Source organism: Polypterus senegalus, unplaced genomic scaffold, assembly GCF_016835505.1.
Source record: "Polypterus senegalus isolate Bchr_013 unplaced genomic scaffold, ASM1683550v1 scaffold_1628, whole genome shotgun sequence".
NCBI lineage: Eukaryota > Metazoa > Chordata > Cladistia > Polypteriformes > Polypteridae > Polypterus > Polypterus senegalus.
The window spans coordinates 9,805-26,040 of NW_024385157.1; the positions used below are offsets into that span (position 1 = coordinate 9,805).

At 36.3% G+C, this 16,236-nt stretch overlaps 1 protein-coding gene across 1 annotated transcript; it reads right to left on the reverse strand.

The window, feature by feature from the left end:
* Positions 1 to 10,412: 10,412 nt before the first annotated feature.
* Positions 10,413 to 15,048, reverse strand: LOC120522242 (G1/S-specific cyclin-D2; the record flags this gene model as incomplete). The annotated part of the gene is made up of 3 exons (XM_039743306.1): positions 14,743 to 15,048; positions 13,064 to 13,279; positions 10,413 to 10,572 (listed from the first exon to the last, which is right to left on the reverse strand). Coding segments are annotated over exons 1-3 (571 nt in total), but the record flags the coding sequence as incomplete, so codon positions are not given.
* Between the last annotated feature and the right edge of the window lie 1,188 nt (positions 15,049 to 16,236).

Consider the following 16,236-nt stretch of genomic DNA (forward strand, 5'->3'; position numbering starts at 1 on the left):
ATCATGTATTGAACAGATGAAAGTGCAGCTTTTTTTGCACTTACTCATATCACTGCTTAGCAAGCACAGGATATTCTCTTTCCCTGTTTCAAATCACTTGCTTTTAACTTGCATACTTTGTTTACCTCACTTAACTCAGTGCAGAATTGCAGCTGGCCAGAGCCAGCATCCAGTTACCAGTCAGGATGAACTGCCCATCATTCTGGCCAATATTCTCACTTATTACTGTACAGTTCAAATTATTACAAAAAAAATTACTCTTAAGACACTGTTACAATTATTTAAAAAAACAAACAAAAAAAACAAACACATTTTCTGTTTTTATTTTTTTTGATGGCACAGATTTGCATGTATCCTGACTGGACATGTTTTACATTTAAATGTGATCACAAGTTTTCCACAGTTTTATTAGGATTTGCATCGCAAAGATAATGTAATCATCCAGATTTTGGGCCACTCCTACCCCAATGATTTCAAGATAAGGTTGTGGGTTGCCAGAGTATTTTGGCACTGGGCACAAGGAATCAGCCATGTTTGGAATATCAGTTAATCACAAGATCCACATAAAATGCCCAATTTAGTCCACAATCCAACTAAGACCTGCATGTCTTTTAAGATGTGTGTAGAAACTCTTCTTGTAAAAGTGCCTTTATAAAATCAAGCCAACTGTAAAAAGAAGCTACTTTAGGATGGCTGCTTTACAACAAGAAGGGACTGGATATAGCAGATCATATTTGTACCACCGGACAGGAGGTATTCCAGCTATTTTCCATGAAAGAGAAAGAAATACACAAATCTAATTGGCATGAGCTATGAGGGCTATTGGATGGCTATATTAATGCTAAGAAAGTTGAAAATCAGGCTGGAAGACCTGGAGGATATTACTACTGACTGTAACACCCAATGAGCGCAGATGGGATACGTATGCTGAAGGTTGAAAGGGCAACCAGGAGATAGCAGAGAAGACTCAGGAGGAACAAACCCATTGTTACTGCTACCGCATATACAGTACGTGTCTAAGCTGCAATAGGACTTGTGGAGCCAGGATAGGATTATTCAGCCAACAAAGAATTCAGAAGGACAGAAGAGGATATCATCATCAGATGGGCAGCCAATTACTAATATTAATGCACTATTATTATGCGGCAAGGTATGAGGCATGTTTATGGTTGAAGTACGATAAGAAGGCCACTACAGGTGGGAAAATGAATCAATACAGTATATTAATGGAAATGTCTTTCTTGTACTATTTTATCAATACACTGAAGATTATGATGATTATTTTTTATAGTTTAAGATTACAAAAAATTTTCTTCTATATGTTGTGAGAAGTCAAGCAAAATGACACCTTTTATTGGCTAACTAAAAAGATTACAATATGCAAGCTTTCGAGGTAACTCAGGCCCCTTCTTCAGACAAGATGATTAGTTGTCTCGAAACCTTGCACATTATAATCTTTCTAGTTAGCCAATAAAAGGTGTCATTTTGCTTTACTTCTCACTACATCCATAATGGATAACATGGTACAACACCCTCTTCTTCTTGTTTAAATGTTTTTTTTACAAGAATGATGGTAACTGTTGCAGCTTATCCTACAGCATGCTAAGTGTTCAAATCGAGTTTTGAGCTCATTTTCGTTTTTGAAATTTTAGAGGGATGAAAGAGCTTAATATAAAACGTGCAGTTTGGAAGCACTGCCATATGTAAATGAAATACTTCACCAAGCTCATCTCATATGGCATCAATCAAGGGGAAGGTAGGCATTACATGTAATCATTTCTGATCATACTTTGGGGAATGGTGAAATACTGAAATTTCAGTTTCATAATTAAAAAAAAGATGTAAATGGGATGAACTGACTTTTTATTAAGTACACAGACTGCTACATTTAGACCTATGTACACTTTCCTTTTGCCCATAAGTATATAATTTTAACATTTGCATCTTTAAAATAAACAAGTTAGAAAATGTGTGCATAGCACAGCATTCAGTTGTGTTCCGGGAGTTTGTTAAATGTTTTAAAAGTTGGAGTCTAATACAAAAACCCAGTAAAAATAGAATGCAATTATATGTGTTAAAAGACCACACTAGAAAATACTTTTTAACAGCTCTTTATAATGTCATGTACTTTAACAATGAAGCCCAAATAGACTTGTAATTGATCAGTAGTTTTCATGGACAGCAGGTTCAATTCAAGTGTTATAAAAATGGCATTGATTGATGTCCTAAGTTGTTGGTTATGGTGGGTTAAAACATTAACTGTTATTAACTTAACATTTTTGAAAATCACACTTAATGGAAAAATAAAATCTGTGCTGAAGTCTCAAGTTATATTGTTGACGGCTTCGGACTGTGATGGAGAGCAGGTCTGGAGCTTTGTCGATTATAGTATCATTGAAATATTGAATCATAACAATTTGCAGATAATGAGGTTCTACTATAGTTTTTACTGTAATGTACTGTAATTACTGAGTATGTACTCTCTTTGCTTACAGAACAACTCTTACATATTTCCTATTCACTTACATCCCATAATTTCTAGTTACGTTTCTTTACTTGTGTTTGACTAATTTGTACTGAGGATTTGTTTTTCTATCAAGAGTGGTTGTTGAATGTGTAAAAGAGGTAAACATACAAAATATACAAGTTAAAATGACCCCTGTCAAGGTAAATTTGAAGTGGTAAACTAGTTGTAACTGAAGTTGCACAGAATACTCTAGGATATTCTATGACTACAGAGAGTCAGGAACTCGGTTTTACAATTCATCTGAAATACAGCACCATTATTACGGCACAGTATCTCTGTCACTGCACTGTGGCATTAGGATCCACATTCAGACCATAGGGTGAGTGTCCCCTGTTGGCCTCACCAACACCTCTTCTAGCAGCAACCCAAGCTTTGCCTAGATGCTTTCCCATCTAAGTAGTGGCCGGGCCTGAACATGCTTAGCTTCAGGTGGATGACCTGTTCTGAAGCTTATGGCTGTATATGAAATATCTCAAGGGAAAGTGAACATTCCAGACAAATTTCTCTGAAGAATAAGTGTCAAATTTCCAAAAAACCAGTCCACTAGGATCCAAATAGTTTCATGCGGATGGACAGATAAGAATGCCAGATCTGGAAATCACAGTTGGTTCTTTTCACATTTTATGCAAACACAATGAAAAAAAAAACAATGCTTAATACAAATATAGTGCAGAACTCATTTACAATTTCAATGTTTTGAAGTTATAAAAAAAAAGTTCACAATATTAATAAGTATCATAATATCATCACATTGGAGTATTACCAACTAATTTGGCAACGGCAGTGGAAACAAATGGTGTTCTGATTTGGGAACACCATGGGAAAGAAAAAGCAAAAGAAAGTTTTGACTCCAGGCATATTAGCAGTAAAACTTAATGTTTTGATTGAGTCAGACAGCATCTACGCTATCAAGACATGGCCATTTAAAATCACAGTTTAATTTTTTCATTTTTCAAATCTCTGCAATTCTCTCATAGTAGTCTACAGTAGTGCAACTGGAGTGTTTCTTTTTTGTCAAAGTTGTGGTAACACCTATACATTTTAAATAAAATGGTTTACTTGGTCTTGTCAGCAGCCTAATACTAAGGTATAGGGATGGCCTCACTCTTTAAAAAGAGTGATTGAGAATGTGTTCAATATCAAAGTCTTCGTATGTAAAATGGAATGATTGTCCGTCTTCTTTCCCTTTGCTAAGAATCTGTTAATCTGTTACTTATTTTCAGAGGCACGGCACATTCATGTAAAAAAATTCCAGAGTTTAGCCTTCAGATCCTAATAGTGATGGAGAAAAGAAATTAAGCAAAAAAAAGAAAAAAGAAAAAGATATTTCTTGTGAACTGTGGATTGGCTGAATTTTATTTTTATAAATCAGCAGCCTTCACTCTCCAACTCTGTCCCACATTAACCAGTGCTTAAACAATGTTATTCCTTAAGAGAATCTTCACTGTTTACCTCACTATAATCTGACAAGGAAAACAAGCGAACACTGATCAGCTGCCTTCAGTTACCCATAATCTCCCTTAATGAGCTTGTTTCCTCTCTTTTATTCCCCAGCTGCCACAGAATGGGTGATGGTTCTTATTAAGTTCTCCCCTTTTCTGACCCTTACATCCCTCTGCATATAAAATGTATGGCAGGCCTTTGTCACCATCCTCCTAGTCTTCTACCAAGCCACAGTCAATTTGCATAGGCCTGAAAGCCTCACAAGTTATTAATTAATACCGAAGCAGACTCCATCAACTCTCAGGATCTACAAAGCACCTTGAAAGGAACTCTGTGATCAAAAGCAAGGCACCATTAAAAATGAGCTGCTTTTCACTCCAGACAGTATAGTCACAAGGCATCCACCCGCCTCCTAACCCCCTCCTTCCCCCCTTCCCCAACTTTTAGCTGAATTTCAATGAATGCAAATGTGACCTCTGAATTAGTTTTCTGGTTCAGACTCCTACTAGTTAAATGAAAGTTCATAAGGATTTTGTATTGGTGCTGTAAGTTAGCAAACTTCACTTCACATTCTCCTCTCTATCCATGCGTTCTGTTCTTAAAGGGATGAAGAGATGGCGCCAACAAAACCGACGCTACTGAACAAGTAAAATGAATAACCAGAAAGATTCTACTGCAATTGTCTTAATAGCAGCTTTCACAGTGTTCTTACAAGTTTGACTGTTAAGCAACTTCTCACAGAATGCAATCACACCGAAGATAAAAAAATATTTTCTTAAGCATAGAAACATTTTATCTTGGTCCAGAGGTTTTGAACTACTAAGCATTTGTCGTTAACAATAAACAAATGAGGAAGAAAAATCATAAACGATCATGAGAAACAGTGAACAATAGTTGTATCAAAATTAACCAATACAGTTTACATGAGTGCAACTTTTATTGAGTCAAAGGCTCCTGAGGTCCGGACTACTTGGGAATGCTTCTTCTTTTTTACAGTGGTGCTCTTTGACACGCTGTTAGTTTTTCCTAACAGAGAAGATTAAGTGATTGCTCGTTTGTATACTCCACTCCACTCAGAGCGGCTGGGCATTGATGTGAAGCTTAGTCTTCATCCATAAGTGCCTGTCAACTTGAAAAATGCCGACTATTCAGCATCCTGTTCTATAAGATCATGATCAAACTCCTGGCATTGCAACTGGCATTTCAAGTCTCACTCCTTACCTACGAGTGCCACACTAATTATAAAAAGTAAATGGCAACCTTACTGAACCTTAATATGTACAGCAAAGCCTGTGTTTTACAGTCCAGCAGAGCGTGCAAAACACACATGCTGCTTTAGGTGTATTGTGTCACTCGCAGTACAATTTAAAAGAATTAAACTGAAGCTCAGCCACATTTCACTACATTCATCAATTTTTTTATCAATGAAATGCATTAATGAAAATGTATTTGGTGTAAAATAAATGACATTAATTAATTCCTTAGATCAAATAAAAATCTTGCGGAATTTACATTACTTTACTAAACAGAAAGTCTGTTTACTACAGTCAAAAATTGACATTTGTAAAATTGACAACATAAGGCTAATTATTTTAGCAGGGAGTACTCCTGACTGCTTACATTATTTTTAAATAAATTGGGTTGATTGGTTATTATTAACTCTTTAGTATTGGGTTTCCCCTTGGGTCCAAAAGTGGTGCATGGCATCTTTGCACATTATCCTTCTTGGTCTTGAAATGGGACTTCAAATTGATGGGGAGGCAGTAACATTACCAGTGATATGTGTCAAAACTTAACCATTCCCAACAAAATGACACCGTGAAGAATACCTACAAAGACGCCTGCCAGGTAAGGGCAGGTAATTTTCAACTTCTCTTTTCCTATTGAACAGATGCCCTGGCATGTTTATTTACTGTGTGGGCTTACTGTGAGCCCACAGCTCCATGAACACACTCATGATTTCTGCCTTGGCTACTGTCTGAGGTGAATTACCATATTCTTCCCATTGTTGCATGGGCTTTTTCTAGGTACTGTGGTTTCATCAAATGTGTGTTGGGATAATTGAAAAATCTAAACTGTTCTGTTGTGCATAACTATGCCCTCTGATGGACTGGTCTCTCACAATTGTGTTACACCAGGGGTCATCAAGTTCAGTCTAGTGAGCTGCAATGGTTGTAGGTTTTTGTTCCAGCTCAGTTTCTTAGTTGGAAGCTATTTGTTGCTGCTGAAACAGGTATGGCTCCAGCAACATTTCCCTGTCTCACTTTCCTTAATTTTCTTTTTAAAATTGTAATTGCTTCTTGTTTTGGTAATCAACTATCAATAAGCAATGAGATGTAAATAACGAAGGAACGACAGCTCACCATATAACTTGGTCCCATTTACACCTGAGTGTGTTCCTCATTGTCTATTTAAAAAATTGCTTAGTAAGAAGTGGAAGAGAAAAAAGGTGAAGGACTGAGGTACTGTGAATTACTAGTCTGCTTCTGGCTACTAATCATTTGGATTGTATCCTTGCAACAAAAAAACCTTCAATATAAAATGACCTGATATAGGACAATGAAAACACTAACAAGCTATAAAATTATATAATAAGTTCCACTACTGACAAGGATCGTGTTTTAAGGAAGCATCTGGACTAGAACAAAAAGCTGCAGTCATTACGACCCACCAGGTCTGAAGTAGATTTGGGAAAGAACTGAATGAATTAGAGGATCACTGAGTAACTATTTAGTTACACAAGACTGTAACTGCTATTACCTGTTTTAGGAACTAGTTAATAAAACTCTTCAGGACACCTGTATTATGTTTCTCAGAATATTAATTAGTGCTTTATTTAAACAATAAATCAGCATTACAACGATTATGTTAATGGGACATGAGCAATATAATGATAAACTGAATTACTTTAGATTAATAGGATTGATGTGCATCATTGTGCCGAATGGCCCTTTAAGTGAAAATTGTTCTAATGAATACAATTATTTAAGGCAAGGGTGGCAAGGAAGGGTGACGTGTTGCATGTGGAATAGCACATACAAGTAAGAATTTAAGTCTGTTCTGTACATTTGGCACTATTGACCCTATAACGCTAAAAATCTTGCATTAATAGACATATTACATTTCTGGTTATGTAGGAACAAATAGCTAATACTAAGTTATTATTTTTTTCTTAACAGCCATAACTGTGTAAATTAATCAGGTGTTATTGGTTTTGACCCATGCAGATGTGACTGCTTTGTGTAACCTCTGGGTACCGTATGATGAGAGTTTGTTTCACTTCATCCCACAGACAAGTGGAAGATCTAGTAACTGAGAAGCCCACACACTATACACTACAGTCATCTTTATGCTACTGTTCATTTCCTTTAGACATTGTATATTCTCAGAAAAAAACAGTGTGAGATGGGTAAGCATTGTCCAGGAAGAGTAACACCTAATGAGCAACAAAGTAAAACATTGCTGTGATATTCAGTTTGTTGTCTTTTCAATTTGAGAGGACCTAGCAAGTTTAAATCAGGAGTGCACTCCTCTAGCCATTCATTACCTTGTAACACTGAAGTGTTTCTGATCCTACACAATTTGAAATGCACTTTCTTGTTCTATGTGGACAAACTGAAAAGCCAGGGAGGTGGTCAGTTGATACACACTATCTGGGACAGAATCTGATATATTTTATGAATTCTGACATGTCTTTTGATATTTCAGGTCTATCTGAAAACTTGAAGGACTATTCCTCTCGTATCAATCTGCTCCTTCTGATCATAGGCCTGCAGTTTGACCACTGGAACTCTCTCAACAGAAAAGACACCATTGAGTTTGAAGTGCAGTGCACACATAGTTACACCAATCACCCTCTACTCAATGTCATTTAGATTGCTATTTCTGGCCATTCTCCATTTGAAACCCACAAACACTGGGCATATGTCTATTGGATATATATATAGCTTAATCTGAAAAATAGGTTGTTATCAGAAAGCTTGACTTTTTGTATGGATGGAACAGTTGTGTATAATAAAACTGGTACTTTGTTTGTTAATCTGTTCTTTCAGAATTTAAAATAAATAGCCACAATTTTGGAACTGAATATTTTAGTGTTACATTTTGCAGACATAAATCTGTAATTTAATTATCTGTAATGGGTATTTGTAAAACAATAACTAAATAAAATGCTAAATGTGGCCCTAACTACATGTATTTGAAAAAGGTCACAGCTGGTTTAGCTCTGGATTAGCGTCTTCCATTATCTTCAACAATGGTAAAAGGCACAGGACTAGATAGGCACAAAAACACTTTTATCATTTTTATTCTGCTTAGTAAAAACATTCCTTCAGAGGAGAGTGTTCTTTATCATATTCAAAAACTGCCTCTGTGTTTTTGTAACTAGTAGTTGAGGTTGATATTCTTAGAGGCAAACAATAGTATTATCTTTAAAGGAAATATTTGTGCGCAGTTATGCTGCATACAAAATTGAATCTGTATTTTATTATGTGGAGTATGATCTTGTTGCCCATAAACACATGTACAAATAACTCAAGAAATGTATATTAAGCAATAATAATGTCTTTTTAAATAATTTACCTTGTAAAAGTAATGTTAATAATGGTCTCTTCCCTACACTAGGTGTTCAGATATTGATCCTTGGGACAATGTCATAACCTTGCTCAAATGTGAAATCATAATCCTTTAGAGTGTCCTTGTACTAAAATCCATTTAAAATATGCCTTGAATGATTTAATGGTATAAAAAAAGACAGATGAAAATTGATTTTCTTGACAATCAATAAGTGGTTGCTAAACTTTTATTTTCATTTGCATATTTCTATGCAGAGAAATATACCAAAAGGGAAGAGCATATGTGGTGAGAAATTTCTAATGACAGCATCATCAATTTGGTTTTATATCCAAACTTCATTATGATGAAAGTGCTCCTGTGAATTTTGCTGTCTGAACGCTACATGCTTGTGAACCGAGCAATGCAATGATATTCTAGGACAGAATAAATGGTCAGGAAACAAAACAGATCCAAAAAGGAGCAGGCAGAAATGTCAAATTAGGGGCAGGTATCTGAACAAACAAACCAGGCAGGATAGTAAACCAGAAACTATGTGTAAAATAACATACCAAACATCTCATAATAACTATATTTTCTTTCCCTTAACTACTCTAGAAAAATCAATATAGTTTTCAAAGACGTTTTGTGGTCACAACTATGCCAAAATTCTTACTGTGGTGCCATCTTTTATAGTCCATTTCTGATTATGTCACTATGTAGCAATATGCATTTCATGTATGGGAGCAATTATTAAGAAACAACAAGGAACACCAATGGTCCTTGACACAAAATGGTAGTATAACAGTATTGCCATCATAACGATACAGATTATTAACCCCAAGAAAAACAAAAGCAACATGCGCCATAACTGAATGTATGATTTCCACCAGTAAAGAAATGTAATAAAAGGGTTCAAGGCCACAACCTATGCCAAGTAACTGGGGCCTATTCAGAACATCGTTGGAGAAACATCTGGCATGGCTATGACTACATATTGTACTTATTAAGTACTTAGATTAACAAAGCATATCAAAAAAAGAAAAATCATAATTTCCCTATGAATCTATAGACCTGTTCCAGAGACATGCCAATGTTAAGGAAGTTGTGTATTTTTAACTTTACTTTGGACTTTAGAATATGATCAGCCTTGAGGAGTCCTCCTAGACTTGAAAGTTATTCTTTTCCTTCACGGCACAGTACTTTTTCCCCTTGTTTTGAGCTTGCTTTAATATACCTAATGATACATGACAGCAGGTATGGCAAAATGGTGATCCCGTCCTGAATCCACAAAATGCTCATTAAAAATGAACAAGTTTGGTGCTTATGACATCATATGTGACAATGGATTAAAGCTGGACAAATCATACAGCTTTCTTCTTCATGAAGAGCCCTAAGCATCTTCATGATCATTATATAAAGAAACAAGTGGATTTTAGTTAAATAAATAAGATGTAAATAGTCCACAAAAGTGTATTTTAATTTGCACATACACTCTTTACCAAGGTCAAGTAACAATCTGCTTTCTGAAACTATACACATAATGCTGTTTTTTATTAGAATGATCATTTTAACTGTACAAAAAACAGGTTGTTGTGACTTTGTTAGATTTCCTTTTATCCCCAGGCTTGTTCACCATGACTCTTCACTCCACCCATGTACACACACACCCACCAGAAAACGACTTTCAGCCATCATACCACATAAACACAAATTGGCTGCTCATCAAAAGAACTGACAAAGATGGAACTCCTTGGTGCCTACAGCGAGTTCCTTTTGACTGAAAAGATAAAGGAACAAAGCACGGTAACAACTTTGCCTAGCAACGTGCCAATGGCTGTCCTCAACAAGTGCGAACAGAGCTTGGCTGTGGCGAAAGGATTCTCATTACCTGTGGCACAGAGAGCAATGAACGTCTGTGTGTGCTTGCGAATCAAAGGCAGCTTCTCTGTGGGAAGGGGCAGCTTTCTGACAATGTGTTCAATGAAGTCGTGTGGAGTCACTGCTGCCAGATTCCACTTCAATTTTCCTAAGACAACCAGCTCCCAGTCCTGTCAAAATAAGAGAAACATGTTAACGAACTTCTTCGCAATATTTCCACTATTGTGCAATTTTAATACTATGCTTACTGCATCTGCAAGTTGCAAATATTCTTCCTACTAAAATAGAATTCTCTAGCAATTTCTACTGATTTTCTTCCTAATTTTTCATTAATTTCAAAGGCAAAGCAAGACCCATATTCCCATTTTCATGTCTTATTAGTTCAGTCCACAGTCATGGAGGGGTGGAGCCTATCTTGGTGGCACTGTTGCCAGCCAGGAACCAACTCTGGGCAGGGCACACTGAAACACATGATCTGACTGACACTTATGGACCTCTTTAGGATGTGAGAAAAGAACTTTAACAAGTAACAAGATCTTAACAGGGTTCAAAATGCCTAATGATATGGTGCTATCAGGTTGACATAAATCAATGTAGGAGTGAGGCCAAACTAAAACAAATCTGGCACACTATGAAATACAGTATTTCACTCTTGCTATTGTTATGTGTAGCACTGTGTAAATTTTATTCAGGTTAACGCTATAATACAGACTACGTGTCACCATATAAAATTTATCTTTTATGTCCAGAAAATATCTTAATTCCATCTACTGTTATGGGAGAGTGCATATGTTTTGGTTTCTAAATGGCAGGTAGATAGATAGATAGATAGATAGATAGATAGATAGATAGATAGATAGATAGATAGATAGATAGAAAAGATACTACATAATAGACAGATATTTCCTATATAAGGCTGAAAAACTATTGCTAATACACTTTTCCTGTATCACTTTACTATAAGGTCTCAGTTATCTTAATTCTCATGCACATACAGAATTGTCTTTAAGTTAATACAATTTTCACATATTATTTTGCTGCAATTTTAAATTCTGTTATCTAATTTTAATTCACAGATACTTTTCTATTGAAATGTATCTTCTGAAAAATGCAACCCAATTTTCAGTTTAGTATTTCAATCATGTTGCATATCATTAATTTACTTTTGCAAAACTATCTACTTCAGATATATAATTATGCAAAGTCTAAAGTATATAAGTGAAAAAGAATTTTAAAGTATGTGTGAGGCTGGATTGTGCCTTTCACCCAGTACTTCTGGAATAGGCTTGAGTGCCTTCCCCTGTGACTGTTTAATGCATTATATGGATTTGAGAAAGTAATGTTATCTTATAAAATCATTAAAAAAGTCACCATGAGTATTAAAAACAGCCAAAGTAGACATTTATAATTAAAATGAATTATTCACAAAGCAAATAGGTAATAGTCATAGAAATTACAATTTTGTGATTGTAGGTATAATTTAAAAGTATGCATAATTAAAGTTTATTTGCAATAATATGTCTTTGTTCATTCTAACCATCTTGAAACATGATATTATGGACAAGCAGAAGGTTTACCCTTCTTTTCTCCAAGTTGATGTCTGGAAACTCCAAAACAGTAATTGACCTTATGATATTATTCATAGCTTACAAAGATTACTAAAAATTGCAGAAAAGTTTAGGTTTACAAGAAAACTGTCTCAAGTCCATTTCACAATATGCTTTAAAAAGGAGTTGTGACTAATTTTGTAGTTTTCAAGCTTCCTGTTCCAGAAGTGACTTAAAACAAGCCGTTCAAAAACAAGAAAGGTAGAGACAAGGGGCAGACCCACTGCCTCAATGGGAAATCCCCCAAAGAACTGGTCCTTCAGAAAGTTCTGCATATCTCCTCCACTATGATGGAAAATAAGTCTGGATGTAACTGTCCACAAATTGAAATCTATAATTTGGTGCATGAATTAAACATTGGTAAGAATACCTAAAATTCTTTTTGCTAAATGCACACTAAGGAGAAGGTGTTAATCCATTTTAAGTCAACTAATTTACATTACCAGTATGTCACATAATATCCACTAAAACCAAAAAAAAAAAAAAAAGATTCTTGTTATAACTCCTGCGAGACCACCTCTGGATGGCTTCAATCCAGCTGCTGACCACTTTTCAAAACCTGGCGCTATTAAGACTGTAGAATAGCTGCCATTAGATGGCGCTACAGACCAACTCATATATTCTGTTGTGGTTTCTGTTCTTGACACCTTGATCAACTGAAACTTTTGATGTCAGTTTATTTATTGAGATATCATTCCACTTTAATATTAATTTTTGAAAAAAATGACAACTGAATGGCTTTATTTAAAAAAGAATTGGAAAATGGTTTTCTAAACGGCAAGCGTTAAAAGGTTGTTCGAATATCATCAAGGTATCTGAAAGATCAAATCAATAATTCGGACTTTTTGGGATGACCTAATCATTTGCCTGTCCCACACGATACAAGTGTTTTCTTTACGCAGATGTTACTTTACGTCTTTCATCGAAACGTTCTCAAAGCTAGGTGGGCAAATAAATAAATAAATAAATAAATCTTATCACTAAATAAATAACACTCCGGGAGTGTGGAACTATACTTGTAAATGGGAAATCACAAAAAGTAGTAGCTGCTTACCAGCAGCTCCTCTGGTTTGATAGAGTTGTCAGTATAGATGCAAAGCTTCTCCGCCGTCAATGGACAAGTCTCTTTCAATTTGGATGCTAAGAACATGCAAACTGCCCCCAACAACTGTAGATGACGTTTTTTGATTGGTACCACAGCTAAAAATCTATCCAAATAGTTCATAGCCAAAGGAAAAACTTCTTCTTCGCATTTTTGTTCCTCGCATACCTAGTGGGAGAGACAAACAAATGCAAAATAAATAACATAAAACAAGTTTTACAGAGGTTTGCTTAAAACAGGAAGAAGTCTGATATTGCTTTTGAGTTTTGAACATTTAAACGGATTAAAACATTTTGATGTGCCAAAGTTTTAAAAAGTGATAAATGTGTTAACCTTTATTCTGTTCACAACATTTTCTTCTGGACGAACAGACAGACACACACACACACACATCTATTTTTAATTACACATGCTTCCCGGTCGGATGAAACGAGCCGACACCATCGCTTACAAGATAAAACCACTCAGATTTAAAAAATGACACATTCCGTGAAGGTTTGGGAAGAAGTCTCTGACACGGGCTGTCAATTGACTCGCATTCCTTCGGTTCATTCACAAAGAAATAAATTCAAGTCACAATCACTCCAGCCAAAGAAACACCCCGCAGCATACCATTTTTGACTTCGTCATATTTTCAAAAAATATTTAAAAATATAAATAATTTCTTCTAGTGTCGCATTTTCACGTCCAAATGTCAAAAACGTCCCCCCGCTTCATTCCCGACAATTAATGTGGTTGTACGATTTGATTGAGAAGTAAAAAAAAGTGAAAATAAACTCTAATGTCATGCGTTTAATGCCGAGTGCGTCACCGCTGCCTTGAAATAATTATTTCAAAAAATTATTAAAAATCACAGGAAGCAAAAAAATGAACAAATTTGACACGAAAATGTACCTCCGAATATCTACTTTACGATCAGTGCAATTTTGATTAGAATCAATGAGATTAGCACCCAACGCTGAACATAATTCCATAGTGACGATTTTAAAAAGATCTAGTAAAAGTCAACGAGGACTGGGGCCCGCAGCGGAACACAGGAATAAATAGTTTGGAAAATTTGTAAAAAATAGATGACACGTTTCAACAAAAAACTTTCTAGAGCAGCTGATGGGGAAAGCGATTGTCTGTCATTCTATGTGCTTTTTAATAGCTGTTATCCAGTTTTAAGAAGAGAAAAGCCCATCGGAAAAAAGGCACGAGCTGCACTGTCGGTAGTGGAAACCAACATGGCGATATTGGAGTAAGTATTGAAATGCATACGTGTGCATGGAAAATGATTTAAATGTATATATTACTGTAGATTATTCTAGATTGGATCCGGAACACACTTTAAAACAGTAATTCGACATGACCCATTCCCACCACATTTTCTCCATTATTGCCTAACTTTGTCTAGTCGGCTCACAAGCTCGATTGCTGATGGGGGGAGCTGGGGGGGCACTTCTGATTGCGCTGCAACAGATAACTTTTTACTGCTAACCCGAAAAATCTAACAAACTTGAAAGCAGTACAAACGAGATCAGTCTTTCCTCGCCTCTCTTTGTACTACGGTGTGATCACAAGTCGAAAATAAAAGAACCATACGAGAATGAGAATGGCAACCACGGACGGGAACTTTTCTTCATACAAACCTCTAGCATCCAAGTTGCAACCATCCTCCGCATGAAAGGTTGAATGTCTTTCTGCATGCACTTAAAATAAGAACCCTGAGGCAAAAATCGTTCTTCTAGGATTAACAAGTTTTGCAAAACCCGGTCATCGTACAGTAGATTTGGGTCTGGACGAGCTCTCCTGATGGTATCCACTTCGTAGCACAGCAGCTCCATTTTTTCATTTAAAAGAATATATTAAAATAATGTGCTATAACAAACTAGTTCAAAATCTTATTAAAACATATATTGTGGACTGCAGGAACTGGCTTTCCTGCCTCCCTTCCAAAAAAACTTATTCCTCCCCTCCCTCCCTCTCTCTCTCTCTCTCTCTCTCTCTCTCTCTCTCTCCCTTTTGGCCGCTTCAGCTTCAGCTTCCTCCAGATCTGAGACTTCAATGCTAGAACAAGTGACGCAACCCCACTAGACTCGAGCTCTTATTCGGAGCAGCTGATCAAACGTAACACACAGCAGAAGTGCTCGCCTCTTCTGCAAGATAACAGGGAGACCATGCTTGCACATAAAACACAATGGTGTATAAAAATTTAATATGATGGTCAATACGTCAGTGGATACGTTCAGATATAATGTGGGGGGTGGCCTGGGGTAAGGGGGTGTTGAATGCGTGGGTGGTTTTTGCTTGGCTATTGCGCATAGCGGCATGCAACTTTTAATGTGCCTAGATTGCACTGGGTTTTGTAAATGACCCTATCACTTTGCGTAATTACAACTGTACTTTTAAGGTGGCTGTTGGTTTATTGCATTGCTGCAACGGCTGCTACTCCCCGTCATCTAAATCAACCATATATTTTTTATAAAGCTACGGTTGTGGTCTGAGCTTTCTAGGAAATGCAGACTATGCTGGCGGTGAGAACTTGCGTTACATAGATAGCACTAACACTTCCACCCAATTGCAAGCGATTTTAAATGTATGATTCTGAGACCTTTTCTCTGTCCTGAACCAAGTGCACAATGCTAAACACACAGTTGAAATGCTCTCCATCTGATTGGATTCGAATGAACATTATCTGGTATACGAGGTGTGCACTTGAACTTTAGACAGTAAAATGAAGTTTGATTACCTCTAAAACGACTGTGGGAGGTACATCGAGTAACACTGTAGGCAACCACACCAAAGTTTTATTTTTTTTTCCCACAAATGACACATAACTTAACACTTCACTCTTGCATCTTGAGACAATTACCAGCATTTTTTGGGGCTCAGTATGTCCTTAAACGTCATATGTAGTTCTATATGGTGACAAGAAAATGCAGATGTTCAGAGTTTCTGGAGTCTGTGGCAAGCGCATCAAACGTAATGTCTTCACCTTGGTTATTAAGTATTCCCCAAATAATGGGACTGGGGCGGTGGCATTTGGAGCCAATGTGAAAATAGAAAGGGATAAAAGATTCCTTAGTCTGACTCAGTTCGGACATGATTTCAATTTAGGGTTTCCCATTTGCTTTTTCTAATAT